General features: G+C 38.9%; 1 protein-coding gene across 1 annotated transcript in view; it reads left to right on the plus strand.

Annotated features, from left to right (window-relative positions):
* The window catches only part of tafa4b (TAFA chemokine like family member 4b), a 53,736-nt gene that overhangs the window by 19,781 nt on the left and 12,249 nt on the right, over nucleotides 1-21,706 (plus strand). Inside the window, exon 3 of the mRNA XM_041783781.1 lies at nucleotides 4,238-4,393. Within this exon, the coding sequence (XP_041639715.1) occupies nucleotides 4,238-4,393 (156 nt within the window). The remainder of the gene's footprint in view (nucleotides 1-4,237; nucleotides 4,394-21,706) is intronic.

Consider the following 21,706-nt stretch of genomic DNA (forward strand, 5'->3'; position numbering starts at 1 on the left):
TAATGGGTTTGTTTCCTTTAGTTGTTGGTGCAAGCTGTTTCTAGATCTGGGGGGACTGATATACCAGCTGCAAATGTACAGGTCACAACTTGTCCATGAGAGCGTTTTGGAGTTGTTGGATTGTGTATTTAATGATTTTGATGAGGGAAATCCAAAAATACTGTCTGTCTCCATAGCGTTAGCTGTGCAGCTGGTATGTCATTCCCCCCAGATCTAGAAACAGCTTGCACTGACAACTAAAGGAAACAAACCTATTACTAAGACTATAGGATATATAAGTATGATGTACTTCTCACTAATCCCTGCTTGCTTTTATCCTGATGCACCACACTGCTGCTGTTGCTGGCAAAGCTTCACCTCCTCCACCCCAGCCTCCTCCTTTATAGCACAAAGATTCTTGCACCCTCATATTGATGCTATGCTATTATGTTTTAATTGCATTTTACTGTATTCAGTATACATTGTCATTAATGTATATATCCATATGGGGCTTTCTAGCTTTGCGCTCCCTGGAAAGTCAAAGCATTCTGCTTGACTAACCCAGGGAGCATCTTTTGAGCAGAGCTTTCTCTGCCAAGTAAAACTTTAGTAAAACATTTAACAATAAAATGGTAAAATATATGATGAGAGATTTAAGGGATTTTAATAAACCCAGGCCTGAAATAATGGATGCTGCCTTCCATGCTAGAGCTTTTCCCCAGCACTTTAATCGTGAGAAGCTTAACAGTTAGCATGTTGTAGGACCAGTGTAAGTTTTTCTTTTAGATTGATTATTTTATGACTTTATTGCAGAGTAGTGCACAATGCATAGAGATAGAAACAGCGATGGAAGACTGGGGGAGAGAAAAGGATCCACAAGCCTGACTTAAACCCCGGCCACCTGCATACATGGGGTGCGGTTTAAACACAAGCCCATCCGTGCCCTGGAATGATAGTTTTTGAACTAGGAAATAGAAATACAGTTGTATATAGACTGTTAAAGCTCGAGTATGTAACATTCAATGAGAACCGTGTAGAATCAATTCTACTCCCCCTCCCTTCATGTTTTTCTCTGTGTTTTGGCTCTGTAGCTCCACCCCTCTTCTCACATACCTCCTCGTGAATGTGCACGTCCGCTGAAACAAATACTGACGGTGGCAAAGCTCTAGTGGAGTGATTTTGCTCCGCTTTTCCACTAAAATCAGCCGAATTACAGGTTAGAAAACACTTCGTCCCAGCATGAACAAATTCTACATACGTAGGACCGAACACCGCTGGTAACTGCCATTGTATCAATTTCTCACTAAGCTGAGGCGCAAGCGTACCTACTACAGTGCCAAATAGGAACGCTCCCTGTGTCCTGAGCCGTGATTGGCTGGGAGTACTAGCCTCCTCATTGGCTGGAGCATCGTCCCCTGCCGGTTTTCCTCAAGTGAGTGTGCAGCGCAAGGAGGCGTTGCAGAAGTGTGTTATACTTTTAGATGGCTTCAAGAACAAGACCCTGACAGGTTGTGTTGTTTTTGTGGGCATACGACACTAAAAATAAAACACTTACTGCAGCTTTAAGGGCTGTATTAAAATATAACTAAAAAACTGATGTGGCATTTGCATGCTAAGAAGAATGAAGGCTGACTGCCAAATGCTTTTGTTAGCCGTGCTCTACACAGTATATCAGGCTCCCATCATACCCACTGACGCAATGACCCTGTGATGAGTTTGTCTGTTACATAAACTGTTTTTACTCTTGAGACTAGTTGGTTAAATGCAAATTAAATGGGTGATTAGCTGAATAGGGAAATTGAAGCCTGGGAACATACTTACTTACAACCGATAATTGGTTGTCATTATAAGCCTTTATCAGAGGTAAATATTGGCCAAATGTACAAATAAAGTTGTGGGGTTCTGAGTGATGTTTTAGGGACTGAAGTTTGTTCCATTGTTAGTCCTTAAACTTTAAAGTGGGTTTTAAGGACTGAAGTTATAGTTCCATCCAAAATGAATTTGTAAATATTGGCATCCAGCCCAAAATCCAGTACGGTGCCATGGGCCCCCACAGAGGGGGCGCAGCAAGGCAAAGCAGCACCAGCTGATGATTCAGCACTGGAGAAGAAGAGCAGTTCATTGATGTCATCTCAGATTCAACAATGTGGTCTCAATTGAAGTCCAAGACATTGCCTGCACTTTTGTTTGGAGTGGAAAAGGAGTCGACATGCTAGGCAGCAGAGCCCTGGCCACACTCATTCCTTTTGCAACATCTTACCAGTGTAAAATAGGTTTTTCTGCTGTTGACTCCATCAAGATAAAATACAAATCAAAATTGGGTTTTGAAAATGGGCTGAGAGTGGCTGTCTTATAGCTGCACCCCAGACTTGAGAAGACCTGTAGCAAAAAACAAATCAGCCGCAGTCACTGAAACTATTTCAGGACTGGAAGTATAAATCATAAAAATGTTTACTGAGATTTTATTTTCAGGGAATTGTTCATCTTCAGAGAGTCAGACTTTTAAAACTGAGTTTAAGGTGATGGTTGTTGTGATTTCTACAAAATTCTGAGGTTCTATGACGTTAAAAAAAAAAAGGTGGCAATAACATAGTTTTGCATATTAATGTTTACTGTTAGGAGTGGGGGATGGGGCTGAAAATATTTCCATCTACTAAAAGGGCTCTGCAGAAAAAGTTTGGGAACCAAACCCCAAGACACACTTTGCCCCATAGCTATCATTTTGAAAAATAACGCCTGGATTAGCAGTTCAGCCTAATCTTTAACAAAGGGATTTACATGGTTTTACATGGTTACATGGTTTTGAGGCTCGATAGCTCAGTGGGTTACATTGCTGGCTTCGATTTGGGAGATGGATGTTTCAAATCCCAGTCAATTCATGATCAATATCCAGTTTGGGCCCTTGGGCAAGGTCCTTGAACACCTCTCAGATGTTCGTCACTTTGGATAAAACAGCTGCTTGGTGACATTGTTTGTTACGTTAGTAAATCAATAGCATCTATAAAATATTTTTCAGACCTGGATGAATTTGCTCTGATATAATCCTTATTATACCTGACATGAAGAAAATTTACTTTGAAAGGCTAGAAGCAGGGGTTTTTAGGTTAAAAAGTACTTACCACTTCTCCGATGTGCTTCTCTCCAGCACAGTAAGATAGAAATGATGGAGACTTCCTGAATTCATGGTCTCATGACAAAATCTATGCACAGTTGCCTAGATACAGGGTGTGGGTCAGCTTACCTCCCTGGCTCATCTTACTCCACTCTCCCCAACGTATGAAGCCACATTTATCTTGAAGGACAAAGTCTGAACAACAAAAAACAGTGGAATAGTTAAGATAATCAAGGCAGAGGTTTAAAACTAGTGTTTGAAGCTAAAGATTTCAGACTCATAGCGTATGTTCTCAGTGATATCTCACTCGCATGTTAAGCCTGGGGAAGACAGTTTGTGTTAAAATTGACTCTTAGTTAAGTGCGCTCTTCTGTCCAATTAATGTCAAGGCAGTGTGATAATTAGCTAACCAAAGTCCCTGGGGAGGTGAGAAGATAATCAAGGGAGATAAGATGATGTTTGTGTGTTGAAGATGACAGGTAAACAACAATTATTCTTGTGTGAATGTAACTACCTCAAACACACATGCAACGAAAACATGGAAGCATACATGCTTATTAAAATGTGTTATTCAAAAAAGTGCGAATGTGTGTACAAAGGTTTGTTTAATGTGTACTCTACACTCCCTCACATAATTTAAACATTTAACACTATCAGTTCTGGCATTGTCTCATTATTCCTTCACATAAAGTAAAGGTTTGTTCCCTCCTTATATTAAAAAGCTTTTTTATGTCTAAAGGGAGTTACACAACATATTATTTATTCAATATGTCTTTCTTTCTTTGTTTTTTCTGACTCCTGCTCATGATGATAGCACCAGAGCTGCTTCTGTGTCTAAGTTAATGAGGGTTCTGGACTGACAATAAAAGCAAAGTATCGCTAAAGAGTGTTTACTCATGAATCACAGAGTGTGAGACTGGAATAAAACGAAGAGTTTATACAAAAGTAAATAATTCAGCAGATTTGTTTAATCCTCCAAGGAGCTGTTGTGCTGTATTTTTTTTACTGTGTTGTGTGGCACAAAGTAATTTGAATTTAAACTCAATTGTTTTTGCAGTAAACATCAATGTGTCTTAAAATAAGCTGAAGAATTTCTAGTGAAAATAAACCCTTCTCTGCTTTGGTTTCTTCCTCTGTTTGTCTCAGTCTCGTACCAGGTGAAGCAGGGGACGTGTGAGGTGGTGGCCATCCATCGCTGCTGTAACAAGAATAAGATTGAGGAGCGCTCTCAAACAGTCAAGTGTTCCTGTTTCCCTGGGCAGGTCGCTGGCACCACCAATGCCAGACCCTCCTGTGTGGAAGGTAAAAACCTCACCCCTTCCAATCATCATCACGTCTTTAAAGGCTAGTTTAAGTCAACAAGTATTGTCTCTCTTTTCGTATGGAGGCAGCATTTATACAGCAGAACTTATCATTATAACGTCCCATCTTTCAGAATTTCCTCATGTATAAACCCAAAATCCCCAAAAGTTAGGACGTTGCTTGAACTATGAATGAATTAAGAATGGAGTGATTTTAAAGGGGACATATTATGCCAGAGTCACTTTTTAGGTTTTTCTAACAAAAATATGTGGCTCTGGCCTGTCCACAATCTCCACAAGAATCAGAAAAATCCCCCCCCCCCCGCCACACTTTCTCCACCTTTCAGAAAATGTGTGCTGAAACAAGCCGCTCTAAGATTTTACCCTCATGACCTCATGTGGGGAGTTAGCACTGACCTCAGGTTTGTTTGGCCCTCCCCGCTTGGAAGATAGTTCCGCCCTCCTCTCCTGATCTTCCTCTCAGCTGAGATGCTGGATAGCTCAGTGGGTTATCCTGCTGACTTTGGTCTGGGAGATTGATGGTTTAAATCCCAGTCAGGTCCTTAACTTTGGATAAAATCATCTGTCACATTGGAACATCAGGAGTGCCACATTCATTTCCTGAGAGGGGTGTGGTCAGGGGCGGAGTCAGACAGATCAGTAACATTTAAAGCCACAGACATAGAAACAGCTCGTTCTGATCAGGGCCCAAAAGAGTGTTTTTTTCAGCAACAAACTTCACAGGCATGTTTTGGGGACCTCTTAGACCAATATAAACTTGTCTTAAAAATGTAAAATATGTCCCCTTTAAATCCCTTTCAACCTGTATTCAATTGAATATAACACAAAGACAAGATATTTAATGTTAAAACTGATGAACTTCAAGTGTTTTTTTTTTTTTTTTTAATTTATACACACAATCTGAATTTGATGTCTGCCACACATTTTAAAAAGATTGGACCAGGAGCATTAAAAGACTGAGAAAGTTTTGAAATGCACAGAGAAACACCTGGAACATACCCTGATTGGGGTATAAGAGGAGTCCTCTTTCATCCACAGTCATCCACAATAGACAGTGGTGTGGATTTCTTCAGGAAAATAAGTTATGGAAATGCTTTAGAGGGTGGCTGATGTACCGGGGTTAATCATTCAAATATATGATTTATTTAATTTAGAAAGTCTAGAAATTGTCCTAGATCCTGAGAGGTGCATGGTTTTGGAGCAATATATATACTTCCTTTTTTGGGAGGATTTCCCTGCTTATTTCAGCAAAATAATGCCAAGCCACATTCTGCATGAGTTACAACAGCATGGCTTCACAGTTAGAGTTCAGTTGCTAGAGTGGCCTGCATGCAGTCCATACCTGTCTCCCATGAACATTTGTTTATATTTTTTATTTGTATTTTATTTATCCTTTATTTTAGCAGGTAAAAACCCCACTGAGACCAGTTTGTTTTTGATTATGAATTGCAAAATACAGAGGCAGAGGCTTTGCATTGTTTAGGAACTTAAGATGTTTAATTTTACAGAGTGTTGTTAGAGGAAACGATGAGGTGACACGGTGCTAAAAATTGAAAAAATGCAATTGAAATTGAAATGGATAAAAAGGCTCCTTTCCCAACTTTTTTGGAACATGCATCAAATTCAGAATGTGTGGCTATTTCCAATAAGCAAGGTTTATCATTTTAAACATTAAATATCTTGTTGTTGTGTTGTATTCAGCATAGGTTGATCTTGACTTGCAAATCACTGTCTTCTGGTTTTAATCATATTTTACAGTGTCCCGAATTTTTTGAATTTAGGGATTTTAGAAGTGAAGTTACATTTTTTCATCTTTATTAACATGTACTTTGTTTTTTTAATGTAAATATTGCATGATTTCACTGAAGCTAGATGTCAGCTAAAGTTAGAGTAACATTGAAAGCTAAAGATTTGAACAAAGACAGCGTCTGTGTAGCATCCTTAGCGACTCTCCCCACATATCTTTGCAAGGCCTCAGAAATATTGCAAAACTCTGAAAAAATGATAACACTTCAGATTAATATCTTCAGTTTGGACGGCTCCTGGCTGCACACCATGTTTATGTAATGACTGGTACTAAAGCAGCCAGGGTCAAAGAGGTTGCATTTCATCTTCCAGCATCATTAAAAGTGTTGCTTTCAACCTCTAACCTAAAACTGATCACATTCATTTAACAACATAAATAAATGAGTCAGCTGCAGAGGTGATTAATAAGATGCATTTTTGTTAGATTGCTGCAAAGATACATCAGGTGTGATGACTGATTTTTTTGTGACTTAGAAAGGAAGGCAGCTCTGCTTTAGAGCACTCACTAAGCTAAATCTTTAAAGCTGGCTGAGAACATGAAACACTGGTGGAGAAAAATAAGGTCTTTCTGTCATTCTTAGCATAGTGTAAGGAAATGAACTTGCAGGCAGGAAAAGGATGAGTAGAAATTAAAAGAAAGAAGAAGAGCTTTTTAGGCTTAAGATGATGACTCAAAATGTCTTGTGGTTTTATGTGATATAATATGCAGCTTTGTAAAGATAAGAGGACATACGTTGATGCTTTTAGTTTAAGTGAAGTCTAAAATCAAAGTTCTTAGTTGCACTTTTTAGTTCCAAAACCTACTGTTCACCATATTAAAAAGATGCTAAGTGACATGAAAGGTTTTAGCCATAAATGCAGGAGATGAAAGACCAGTCCCCAGGATCTCATGTCATGAAGGTGACGAACAGAACATTCCTCCAATCACCTTCTAAGAATTTGTTGAAAAGTCCTGCCCTTCCCATGCTCTCTATGGGAACTTTCCCAGATTAATGTGAAATATTATCATGCAGTAGATATACGAAACAGTCTATCTGGCATGTTAGGTTAAGTAAAAGCACTTGTTTAAGTTATTTAAAACCAGATGATAGAAGTATGACTGCAGAGTGAGGCAGAAAATCTGTTCTAGATTACTGGGCCTCTAAACCTGATTTAGGACTGTCTGAGGCTACAGACTCTGTAGAAGATTACCAGATCTGGTCTGATAACATTGGATGTCAGACCTAGTTCCAAAGGAGCCATTGAAGGATTTAGGAAGCAGATTATGAAGGAACTGAAAAATAAAAGTGCCTATTTGCAGTATATTTCTGTCAAACACGTTTAATAATCGCAGTTTTTTAAATAATAGAGTAGTATGTGCCTTACAGTTTGAGTAGGTGACAATTCCAACATTTTTTTTTTTTGCAATAGAAAAACAGAATAGGGATTAGTTTTTATGTGGAAGCCCACACTATAGTATGATATTGTCAAACAGATCCACAAGGCTTTTTCTTGACAAGATTTGTCTTAGTAGTAAAATGTAGTAAAATCCCCAAATTTTTGCTACTTGACACACATGATAATACTCTTTTTTTTCCAGTTGAGCTTAACATATAAAGAATGTTTAAGCACATTGTTGTGTATGGCCTTGGTTCCCAACCCAGGGAAAAGGTCCCCCTGGGAGGGGGGTGCGAGGCTCTGTCTGCCCTGAGGGTGTTAAAATCACATTTGCACATATTAAAAAGAATTATGGCATAACACTCAAATTCATAAATAATTCATACATTCATACAGTGGTTTTTTGGTCAAAGAATTTGTGTTAAGGGCTACTTTGTTTGGATTTACACAAAAATAATTAAAATTTATGTTAATTTTGGCCACAAAGTATCACTATTTTTTTGTGTCAGTTCTGAGGGGGGCTCAAGTTTTCTTAGATACAAGTGGGGGGGGCAGAGGATAAAATGGTTGAGAACCATTGGCCTATGGCATTGGGCTGAATATTATCAGTGAGAGTTTTGCATTTAGGCTCAAAGATTAAAAGCACAGTTTATAACACTGAGAGATAATTTACTGCACTTGAACCAGAGGTCAATTCAGGCAATCAACTTATGCTCCTCTTTATCTCTGATGAAAATTTTAATATCATTGGCACAAAAAAATAAAAGAGTATCCTTGGATATTAAAGGTAAGTCACTGATGGATACAAGGAATACAAGGGAGCCCAGTTGACCGTATCAAAGTCATGTATTTGTTCATTTTAACCATCATATACAACTGCTAAATTAACATAAAAACACACACTAAAGTTTAATTTTCAATTACTCATTGTATTTAAATCTATCATATCTGGGTGCTTCTCAGTGCAAAACTTACAGATTTTGTTTAAAACTATGAAACAGTTACAGATTAAACTTTGGTGAATATGAGAATCTTCTTAAATGGATTTTAAGAACAATGATCTGGTGAGTGTGGCGACAAAACACTATTGAAAATCAGTAGACAGGCTAAGGAATTATGTCTGAAGGCTGTTTGTGATGTAGGATGAGTTTATTACATATTATAGGGAAGAGTTGAGAGAATGGGCATCATTACAGAAGACATAGTTTATTAATCCGTGAAGGGAAATTCACAGTTTACATTCTGTTGTTGAACATGTTACACACACAGGCTGATTTACATGTGAACATAATCCTTAATGGACATGCACTAATGGAGAGATGTCAGAGTGATGCTCTCGCTGAAGCGCTGCCTGGAGATGTTCAGTTCCTTGCTCAAGGACGCTTCGACAGTACTCGGGAAGTAAACTGGCACCTCTCTTGCTACCAGGCCAATTTTTCATTTCAGTTCTAAGGCTCTGATTTTGCATGTCTTCGCTTCACACTTGGAATCTATTAAAGTCAGTTAAAATAGGATTGATTTGATAGAGAAAATGTCTTTAATTTCACTTTTAAAGGCTAAGACAGTGACCCTATAAGCACCCACATGAATCTCGTAGCGATCCAAGTTCAGGGTAATGAAATGAAACAGAGAGAAGCCAAGTGTTTGTGAAAGAGAAGTTTTGACATCAAATCATTATGTTGTTCTGAGTATACAGCAGTGTACTCTTACACAGCATGCTGGCCTCAGCGTGTTTGTGCCTGTAACGGCGTGCTGTGTGGGAGTGTATTGATGATAGACAGATGAAAGCTCGGGGTCGTTTTCATAGACCTTCTTTCCAGCCGTTTTTCTGCTCCGCGAGCTCCTGCCCAGCGAGAAACAAGCTGTGTCACTGACCCCTATCATCCACTGACGCTCTGCTGAGATCACAAACACACACCCAGTGGTCAGCCGAGTCGATCCAATCAAGCTGTATTAGCCCCCTACCAGAGCAAAATACATAGTGTTCTCATATGTGAGGAGAGCAAGTGAATCTCCTCTGAAGCTCAGAGGTTAGTCAAACTGTTCAGGTCAGTTTACTGAGGGGGTGAGGGGTGTTGGAGACTGAATTCACTCTCAAAGATCTGACCAACAGGTTTATTAAAAAATTACAGACTTTGATGGCCTGTGCTGAGGTTAAGGTTTTACTTAGACTGCAGATTTGAAGTCTTTGGTTTGCTTATTTTTAATGCAGACCTTTAACTGTTCATCATCATCCTAATGCTGCCTGAGTATTATAAGGAGGAGGAAGAAAATAAACCTTACATTACTGCGTCTATGTAAAATTACTCATAATAGCATTTAAGTAGTTGAGATTAAGCTTATTTAGGTAGAAAGATAAAATAAATGTGTTTAATTGAGGAAATATATCAACCTAGTGTGTAGCGAAGCATCTAGATGTAACTTCCCTCTTCATGACAAAATGAAGCTTCTTATTTAATGACAACAAATTATAGAAGTGACTACAAAGCACTTGTAAAGCCTGATTTTTACTTTTATGTTGAGTACGTCCACACAGCTCTGAGCCTTACACAGAGGCCTTTGCATGCATCTCCTCAAAAATGGAAGTCAAAAAGGGTTCAAACTACAGGTCTTTTTATTGGTCTGCTGGGTGCCACTGGGTGACTGCAAGCCCCTGACTTGTCTACAGGAATTTTCATCCGCTCTGCTTTGAGATATATGGTCACAGATGGCAATAGAACGAGTCAAATTTACTTGCCGGCATCCAAAAGCATCTGTGGGCCCAACATGCCAAAACCTGGGGCTGGAGAAGGACTGAGGGTGGCTAGAGTCACGTGAATTGCTCTGCAGCCAAGGTCAAGCTCGATGGCATATCTTTTGTCCAGACCTTTTTTACCCTTGGTCATACACCTGGAGACTGCTGGTGGTTTTCAAGTCAGTAAGGACCATAACCTGTCCGAAGGGGCTTGTGGCAACCCTACTACCTGCCCAAACAGTACCCTTGCCCATACTTGTCACATCCAGCTCTTATTTTCCCATGCCCCTGGTAATATGCAAGGACATCCAGAGCACAACGCGGGGTTGTATCAACCCTCCTCCCCCCCCACAGGCAACTTACTCTACTACATCTACACCAGTGCTTTAAGTGGAAAAAAATAAGTGCCGATACTCTCTTCTCACACAATCCCAGAACTATTTTGGGCGGTATGGAGCAAAAACCATTTCTTAGTTGTAATTTAGCTGAATTGCAATACATGATTTATACTTGAATATTTTTAATCTACAAAGAAATAATAAAACATAAAACAGTCACTTTTCAGTCAAATCCACATGGATCAAATGTCCCACTGTCACTTTTATTAACAGGAAGCTGATCAGTGTCAACACGGACATGGAAAATTGCATAAAAATAAAATACATGTTTGTGAGGAAGGCACACTATTAAACAAGAAAGCTCCTTAAATAAAATAAGAAAAATGAAATGCTATTTCCACACTAGACTCAATGTCTCGTTCAGCAGCAGTAGGAACAGGTGTCAGTGGAGCATCAAGCTCCCTGGTGGAGGAGGTGCTGCGCTTGCGTGCTGTGTCCCTATCCAGGAAAGGTGAACTATTTAATCTCTGGTTTACCTCCAACAGTGGCAGGTGAGTTCACCTGGATTCGTGTACAGATAAAAACGTCACAGTACACAGCGGGAAGAGCACCGTACGTCACAGAATGCATCTATTTAGATGCTGTCATGAATCATCCATTAAATTTGTCAGCTGTGGAGAGGACAGGAGAGCGTACTGACAAACTGATGAGAACGTGTTGGTACACTGTAAGAAGTCCTGGTACGCTGAAGGGTAAAATTTAGAAGTGCCGGTACTGCGTACCGCTGCATACCAGCCCACTTAAAGCACTGATCTACACCTTATTTCAGCCTCAATGTTTGGCCCAAACACGCCTAAAAGTTCTGCACAGTACTGTATTTGTGCATGCTGTATTATTTGTTAGTATATAAGTGCTTAATTGATCAAATTATAGTTCAATATAATTCAAAATTCTGTGTTAATCTGTGTTTATTAATTACCTCCGCCAAGAGGGTTATGTGATCAGCAGGGTTTGTTTTGTTTGTTAGTTTGTTAGCAACATAACTCAAAAAGTTATGGACAGATTTTGATTAAATTTTAAGTAACTGTCAGAAATGGCATAAGGAAGAACTGATTAGATTTTGGGAGTGATCTGGATCACCTGGATCCAGGAATTTTTTGAAGGATTCTTTACTGTTGGGAGATAGGGCTAATGGCGGAGGTCTGCGCTCTCTGAGTGCTTTTCCAGTTCATCATGTGAAGTGCTGATAAGTGCAAAATAAAGAAGATTACAGTACTGAGTCATGTTAGTGTTCAAATGTGTCTGAGTGCACCGAAGTGTTCTGAAAATTTGTTATTTGCTACAAATAAATCAGAGATGAAAAAATAATTATTTCCTAATGTCAGAATCATCTTTTAAACTGCATAAGTGTGTTTTAAAATTTCTTCTTAAGAGAGGTTGGGGAGGGCACCGGGTTAGCTCAGTATGGAGGTGCCCATAATAGAGGCTATGGTCCTCAATGCACTGGTTGTGCTGTTTGGTGCATCTCTTTCCCCATATTTCCTGTCTCTTTTCAGCTTTCCTATGTGAATGAAGGCAAAAAAACAAATGAATATAATCCTAGAAACAAAGTCACTCATGCTCAACTTTGGCTCTGTATGTTGTGTCAGCAAATAAGCCATTGGCTACCTTTTCTGAAAAGCTTTTATAAAACGTAGAAACAAATATCTTGACTTATTTATTTGGGATTTTTTAGAACCACTGGCACATATTAGAGCAACAGATAAAAGGAAATTATTTGTAGGCTCACTTTAGTGTCTTACAGGAAGAAGGATCCAGGTCCAAAGAGTTATGGTGTGCCTTTCAGTGTAGAATTTGTGCATGGATGGGCTCTCCCAGGGTACTCAAGCTTCCTCCCACAGACCAAAGATATGCTCTTTAGTTTAACTGATGACTAAATTGTAAGTGTGAGCTAGCCTGATCTCTGTATGTCAGCCCTGTGATTGACTGCTGACACGTCCACAATGTACTCCTCCTGTTGCTCAATGACAGCTGGGTTTGGCTTTAATCCCCCGTGACCCAGTACAGAATAACTAGGGTGATAATAAATGGATGTATAGAAATTATTTTCAACGTGTGCATGTTTTACAGCAGTGCTCTGGGAGTTCAGAGACAAAATAAATGCATCATTGTCTGTGGTGGACATCTAAAGTCATCCAAAATCCTCTTCTAAATCAGTTCCTGTGAACTCAGATGAAGCCATTAGGTTGTTATAGGATGAAACATTAAGTTAATGTTTACAAGGGTCTTCTTGGCCTGAAGACACCATTTGCTTTGATTATTTAAAATCCTTTTTGTGATTTGAGTCTTAATCTGCTCTCTTTTATTTTCTCTCAGTATGTGGGTGAGTCATGCTGCTTAATTTGATATGAAGCATGTTTTTTCAGCGTGACTCACTCTTACTTTCAGAGCTTCAGGCATGTGTGAGCACCGTCCGTATCTAGTCCTCACATCCATCCACTAAACTCTGCCTCCATCCAGCTGCTGTTCCTGAGAGTGGCCAGTAGACGGTGCTTTTCCCATTTAAATGACTCTGTTACAAACACACCTGCAAGTTCATTTCAGCACTATTTTCTCCCAATATAAGAGTAGATTTGTTGTTTAACCTCTTTGATGAGTTTCTAGGAGGGAACAATTGCCTTATAATGATAAAATCAGGGAGCCATGGCAGAGATGATTGGCTATGTAATGGAAGTTGGGATAAATAAAGGATCATGTGAAACTCTGATAACCTTTTAGAATAGGTTAATTCTCCCAAAAAAAAAAGATGCTTTTCCATTGTTTGTTTGGAGTAGTTTGCTAATCATAAGAGTTACACTGATAAAGAGATAAAACTGTTTTTGCTGAAAGTCAAACTCCTTTGTTGGATCGCTGTTTCTCCCTCACAGACTCACACAAACAACTTTGTTCCCCCATCGCAACAGTCCTGAGGTTTTCTCATTTCCTTTGCAGATCTCTTCTCACACCTCTCTCTCAGCAGCTCGTTCCTCATGAGTCATGCGTTGACCTCTGATTCACAGTTGAAAGATATCTCACCTCGGCTAACACCAGGCTCACTCACAGGGGCTGCTCTCACCTTTCGTCTTGAGCGCTGATGGAAAGAGACAAAGTCCTCGCAGTAGCAGCCTTTGTGGAGAAGCCGTAGAGTAAATGGAGTTACATTATTGATGATGGCTGAAAGAGGAGTAAATGGCAGCAGGCCCATTACTGGCTGCTGTGTGCTGGGAGCCATTACTGTGACAACAACTTTTTCAAGTCAGCTCCGTTCATCAGAATAGGAGTATCCTTTATTTATTTTTACTAATGAGATATGGTCTTTTGTCTTAATTTTCTTTTAGAATTAGTGATAATAATGTCTGTGAATGAGACGATATCTACTCATCTGGATATAGAGGTGGATACAGCACGAGATATTGTACTCAAATAGTAATAGTATGATTATTCTGATTAACATTCTGAGACCATGCATGCACATATGAGGACAGCACATTTTGGCATTTCCTACCACATATAAAAAAAACTCTGTTATTTGAATTTTTGAGATCAGTGTCTGGAATTTCCGTAGAAGTTTAAATAATTTGCTTGGAACAAAGGATGAATTTGCTTTTGAATTATCAGGAATTTTCAGGATTTTTTTTTTGGGGGGGGGGTACGTGTTAATTGTAGGAATTGTAGGATTATATCTATATATTCATCTATATATATATTTTTTCTTTATGGTGGTGGTGGTGGTGTGTGTGTGTATGTGTGTGTTTGTGTGTTGGGGAGTTTACTTTGCATGGATTTGTATGAACTGCCACATAATCAAACAATATAAACAGCTTTATTTTAATTTTACCCTGTATTAGATGTTGGGGTTTAATGCTAGATTTTGGTTGTAATCAGAAATAATAATAAATAATATAATTAAAGATACAGAAAATAGAATTATTAATCAACATTAATAATTAACAGGGCACCAGCCTGAAAACAGGGAACACCAATAATAATAATAATAATAATAATAATAATAATAATAATATCTTGAATTTATATGGCGCCTTTCAAGAAACCCAAGGATGCTTTACACAGAGACATGGACAAACTATGTGAGGGGTAGGATGAGTGTAAGGGGTGGTTTAGACTGTAGGCTGTGGTGAACAGATGGTGCTTGAGACGTTTTTTGAAAATGTCCAGAGATGGAGTGCTACGAATGTCTGCAGGAAGAGTGTTCCAGAGGGTGGGAGCTGCAGCACTGATGGCTCTGTCTACATAGGTTCAGAGTTTGGTTTTGGGCATGGAAAGTAGGCCGCTGTCTGAAGATCGAAGGTTACGGGACGGTGTGTATGGATGGAGGAGATCAGAAAGGTACTGGGGAGCCAGAGCATGGAGAGATTTGTATGTGAGGAGGAGGACTTTGTAGTTGATCCAGGGGTCCAGGGTTTTACTGGGTACTCCAGACAGGACTCCATTACAGTAGTCCAGGTGGGAGGTTATGAAAGCATGAATGAGTGTTTCAGCCACAGAATCAGGGAGTTATGGTCGGAGCAAAAACCAGTCTCAGAATAAATATTAAAATAATATTATTTCATTACTTCATAAATATCGGTATTGACATAAAAAGTAGGTTTGAGGATGAGCACTGACCTTCTCAACAAGCCAAAGCTCACATTGCAAAATAGTGCCAAACACAGGGGCTTTCTGGGTGAAGAATTAAATATTTAAAAAAATTCAATATATTGGCAATTGAGCCAGCATTGTTTTTTGCCTATTTTTACCTGAAAACTCACTTCATCGTGTAGCTGATATACTCACTGTGGTACTTTGTCGGTTGTTTGCAGATGACTGTGCAGCAGCAGAGAACAACCCTTGTGGTGCAAGAAGTGATTTCTACATAGAGAAAATCTACCAAAAGGCCATGTTTTAAGCTCTTTACAACTGTGCCAAGCAGTCAAAGTGTGAGAATATAAATGTTCTTAACTCTTAATGCCTTTTTGTGTCCTGAAAGTTGTGAAATATTCAAGCAAACAGTTTTTAAAAAGTTTTAAAAACTCACAGAGAAGCGACTGGTCAGGAACTAAAAAGTCTTTCCCTCAGCTGATGTCTGTCTCACCATCCTCCAGCCTCGGTCGATGTGACGGGAAATCCGTCTCTTTTAAGAGATCCAGACCATTGGGCTCAGCTCAGTAGAGCTGATTGTTTGTTTCCCAGATGGTTCTTCATTTGGTAACAGTTTTGCTCTTTCAATGTTGATTTAATAATGATGAGGAAACTGGCACCAAAACGGAGCTAGCTACAGTGGCTCACATTAAAGCCTTCATAGCATGGGCTTGCTCATGAAGGGCTCATCATTACTTGGTAACTCACCTAACAAGGTTTATTTGGTTGATAGTACATCATGTTTCAATTAAAAGCATATTTGATGCATACAGTGAGATCATATCCTATACCACAGCCAGCCACAAGGGGGCAATTAGGATATTTTAGCTGAATATTTTTGTGGCTGTCATGTTTTTTTTATCATTGGGTTTGACACCAATATGCTCTGTAGTGAAAAGTAAAAAACCCAAGCAGGAGAATTGTTCTCCCAAAACACCTGAAGCCAAAAGTTCACACAGAAAAAAAGCCACTTTTATCAGACTTTACATGTTTAACATGCGCTATATTTGTTAGTAACAGCTATGGTGGACCTGGTGTTGCCACCAGTTGATGATCCCTGTGCTAGGAGGTCTGCAGGGCTGAGTAACTTTTAATATTGATCACCACCATATAAATATGGTAAACTGTGGTAAAAATCCCTTTTTGGAAGAGTGCAGGGAATATATTCAGTGCTTGTAGATTATTTTTTGTTGATAACTACAGTGTAGAAGTCCTTCCCAAAGTGTGTCCAGTATGAAGGGGCACCATCACTGAAATCACTGTAGGCTAATGGTACTACTATCGCCAAGTACCCCAAGTACTTCATATCTAACTTAAAAAATACTGAAATATCCCTTTAAATGAATGTGAAGTATGGACAGAAAGCTCCATGCCCAGCTGTATGCCTTTCATGTATAGAGCATAAATGAGCCTTTAATCTGCAGAGTAAACTGGAAAATGGAAAGGCAATGTTGTGGGTTTAAAGTAGATAGCTGCACATTTGAATACTGAAGAAAACTGCGATTACCTAAAGACTGTTTTCAGGAAAAGTGCTGTGAGGAGTTTTCACTCTCTTCATTTTATGTAACACACTCACACTTTGACTCATACCGTATGACTATCAGACACTAAGAAGACTATAATAACAGACCACAAGACCTAGTATTCAGACTTTTAATGTCGGAAAGTGCTGCCAGATGAAAGTCTCAGACAAAGTGAGGAACAACACACTGCCAGAATAGCCTGTATTTACATTTGTCTTGGAAGAGATTCACATTTAGTGGTATTTTTTGCTTTTAAATGACAACAGGACAATCAGCAAAGACGAGAGGAACCTCTTTTCCAAATCATCACAAACCAGAAGTTCCAAACAGGATCTTTAAATTAAAGTAAGATGCTAATAAGTGGAGTTGAAAAGTGATGCAGGGTTTTTTAAAATCCTCCAACGCACAACTTTGAGTTTCTTGAAAGTCAGAGAGTGGAGAAACCTGATAAAAAACGGTGGATTTAGTTTGGTGTTTGACTTGTTGAACTCAGTGGCAGACAGAATTGCTTTATTACTGGGCGGAGAAATCAAGTTAAGGGTTTCAATCGCCATCTAGCTGCCGTCGTTTACTGTAAAATCTGCTGCATAATGTCACACTTCTGCCATTTTATCAGTCTGATTTTCTTAACGTGTAACCCTTCATCTTTTTCTGGCTTTTTCTCCACTCTTACTCTCTTGTCATGCATGCCTGGGTGTGTTGGCTTAGCTGTGTGAACTGAGATACAGCGTGTTAGTAAATCATTTTAGAAAGAGATGGATGCCCCTCTTCGACTGCCTATGCACCGCAGGATCACTGAGTGGAACAATTACAATGCCGTAGGGTATCCATACCTCTGGGTCCATACCCAACTCCGTCTTTGTGCTTTTTGCTATTGTATATGTGAGTGCATGAAGGTGCATCGCATTCCCTTCAAATATTAATGGTCTGGGAGCAGAGCTATGGGACGGCCTGTGATTTTTGCTTTTACGCCTGACACTTACTGCACAGAGGGGAATGCATACATGTACACACACAACACACTCATCTAAAAGCACATACACTCACAGATGCAAAGTGAAAGTAAACTCCCTATTGCACTTTGCGTTGCTCCATTGAGGGAGTGCCTCTGTGAAGTATTAATGGGCGATGCTCTAGCAGACGTACGCTTGAGTGCCCAGATTGTATTAGCATGCCCTGATGTACATCAAACAGGCTCCATCTGAATGATACAATAGCAGAAGTAGAGATTGAATTAGGTTTCATGTATCAAAGGATGATCTATTATTCCTTTACATGGCTATAATGACTTGAGATTAAAGGGCTGATGCTGAAGGAAGACCCTTTGAACAAGCATGGTTGTGATGTGTTGAATCTCAGTATGAATATACATTTCCCATATTGGTTGTTCGGTGGCAGTTTGCTGACTGATCTGATGCACCATTTTTTTTTTGTTAGTGTGTCATCAAAAGTATGTACAGATTAAAAATTATGTGAGACATATCTAAATAAAGTGTGCATTTGATGTAAACTTTACTTGTATTTAGTTCTCCACATCTAAAGAAGGGGCTCTATCAAAACAACAACAAAAAAAGACCAACAGAGACCAGCGTTAACTTTCTGTTTTGAATTGAGGACTCATTTCAACAAATATGGCCCTTTATTCTGTTTCTTTTCCAAAACAGTGAGCCAGTGTTTTGGTGTCATTGTTAAATGTCCCATAGTTAGGGAGAAAAGCGTTAAAAATGGCCTACCTGGTTGACGCTGCAAGCTAACCACAAAGCATTCTGGGATTGCTTGCAGCATGAACCAGGGAGGACACTTTTAACCTTCTGAGACCAACATTGTTGTATACAACAAGAAGTGACACAGTTTATAAAAACTTGATTAACTTTTAATTCCTTATTCGTAGCCTCATGGAGCTCGCTGTTTCGCTGTTCGAATGACTCTATCCCTGCCTTTGTAGTTTCACTTATGAGCCTGGAACCTGGGTGACTTTCCAGGGTCTTTAAAGATTAAATTCACACCAGTAAATCAGGTTTTGAACTTCCTTTTATGCATTTTTAATTAATTTCTGATCATTTCTGCCACTAGCAGCTATGCTAAGTTTTATGCCCACAATGCTTTGTGAATGGGCTGTGACAACCAGTGGCAGGCTGTTCCATCGTTGCATCATGTTTTGCCAAACTGTGCAAGTCTTAATACTTCAGTCATGCAGGAGATGGCCCAAATAGCTCATAATCGAGAGAAAAGAGACAAGAGAACAAGGAACTGCTTTGAAAAATGGCAAAAAATAGAGCCAATTCAAAGAAGCACACAGTTTTTTTTTTTTAAATGTTGATATTTTAAAGACTTTCTGTGTAAACTCACAAAAGCTGGCAGAGAATAATAGTGGTCCATTACATGTAAGCAGCACAAATCATAAAAGAGATGCAGCAACAAAAAAGCAGCCTTTACCACTTCATTACATAGTATTTGTTCACGTAACATATAACAGTTCCATGGCAACGATAAACGAGTTGTGTCTGTCTTGGTGGCAGACACCATAACCTCCTAAAACCTGGGCTTTCTTCTGAATCCAGTTTTAGTTTTTTCCACCTACTAAGTAAGTAAGTAGGACCTGAAAGGTTAAAAAGCTCAGTCTTGTCTTTGAACAGACAGTAGTTATGACTAGAAATTATATCTCCCAAAGATCCTGTTTCTGCAGAAAATACAGCACTGGATAGGTTTTAGGGCAGATGTTTGGGCTGAGAGTGGGCCAGTTGGTCAGTTGTTGGGGGGGTCTTCAGTCAGTATAGTGTCAGTCATTGAAAGAGGGATTGTGGCCCACAATTTCATAAATAATACCTAAAGTTTCTGTGAGCATTTTCTAAAAATTTCCCCATAAAAAGTATCACCAAATTTCATCATATGAGTTTATATTCTACAAATGTTTCAATGAAACTATCATAAAGCTTTAACATTCCAATAAAACTTCTCCTTAAATCACGTTTAAATTCCTAAGAAGTTTCAGGCAAAACCCCCCAAAAATCCACATTAAATTGAATTGAAAGTCTACATAAAATATATCATAAAAATTCCCCCCAAATCACAAATGAATTCCCCCAAATTCCTTGAAAATTCCATAAATTCCCACAAACATGCAAACAAATTCCTTAAAATTTCCATGAAAAGTCTTGAAAATTTTAAATGACACCACACCCTAATTTTCAAGCAAAAAATTTAAAGGTCACATATTTTACCCTTTTAAGACAAGTTTCTATTGGTCTCATAGGTCCCCAAGACATGCCTGTGAAGTTTGTTGCTGAAAAAAACACTGTAAAATTTGATTTTTACATGTCTAAAAAGCCCTCTGTTTCAGCCCTGCTCAGAACGAGCTGTTTCTGTGTCTGTGGCTTTAAATGTTAATGAGCTGTCTGACTCCGCCCCTGACCACGCCCCTCTCAGGAAATGGATGTGGCTCTCCTGAGCTGGGAGGAAGATCAGGAGAGGAGGGTGAAACTGTCTTCCAAGCGGGGAGGGCCAACCAAACCTGAGGGCGGCGCTAACTCCCCACATGACATCATGGGGGTAAAATCTGAGAATGGCTTGTTTCAGCACACATTTTCTGAAAGGTGGAGAAAGAGAGGGAATGGATTTTTCTGATTCTTGTGGGGATTGTGGACAGGCCAGGGGCACATTTTTTTGTTTGAAAGCCTGAAAAAGGTGTATTTTGCATATGTGACCTTTAGATTCCCCGAGGTTACAAACACATTTTCCAAATTTATGAGAAAATTCCAAAAAAATTCTCCTAACATCCACATTTCAAAATTCCCATGAAAATAATAATAACAAAAAAAAAAAAAAAGATTTCCCCCAAAACTTCCAATAAAAACTATTCAAAACTGCAAACATTTCCCCAAAACATCCATGAAATTTCCTGAAAACTTCCCAAACGAATTCTCTCAACATTTTAAGCAAATTGCTTAATTTCAATAGATATTCTGAACAGTTATTTCCATAATAGCAGAAATTATTACTACGCTGTAGGAAAGACAAGATTCATTTTGCTCATTTGTGCAGGATCTTAGGAGGAAAAGACGCGTCCCATTGCAATTATAGAAACTAAGAATTTCTGTGGTTTCGGAAACTGTTTGAGGCAATGCAGGACCTCATCAAACATATACCTAACAAAGGAGTCATAATTTAAAACTAATTTAGACATTTTAGTTCAAAAATAATACATATATAAGCTTTAAATACCTAAAATTCAGTGGTGGGTTTATTATTAGGCTAAGATAGGAAGTTGGATGGAGGTTTGTTTATTAAGGCGTTACATCATAGGTACACAAAAATATGAGTTATATATCTAATGATTGAAACATGTATTCTGAATGTAAACAAGAGGCCAAGACTGAATGAAATAATAATAAAACACATTTTGATTATCCAAAAGAAAAATTCCTGCAGGATCCGTGTGCACTGTAGTAGTTGGGTAGATCCCATAGACATATAGAAACAATGAATTGTTGTAAGCTGGCCTGCAGTAAATGAAGATGCACATAAAATGGATACTGCATCAATATTGAGTATATATTTCTATTTCTATAAGTTACATCTGGCTTAGAGATATGTTAAATTATTTAGATGGTGAGTTTGTTGTTCTGCTAACATGGTTGAGCAAGTATTGTTGGGTATTTGGGTATGACCTGTGGTCCCCTGGCTTTGTGATTCTTCAGTTATTACATTCACTCTTTAATATTGCTTTAAGCTTGAGCATCTGCCTCAAATTTGTCTTTGCCAGGGGGCTCCTAAGTGCTAAAACCACCCCTGCCTAAAGTGCACATACATATATAGACCTACAATAATGTTTCAGACTG

This window comes from Cheilinus undulatus, linkage group 3 (assembly GCF_018320785.1).
Source record: "Cheilinus undulatus linkage group 3, ASM1832078v1, whole genome shotgun sequence".
Lineage (NCBI taxonomy): Eukaryota > Metazoa > Chordata > Actinopteri > Labriformes > Labridae > Cheilinus > Cheilinus undulatus.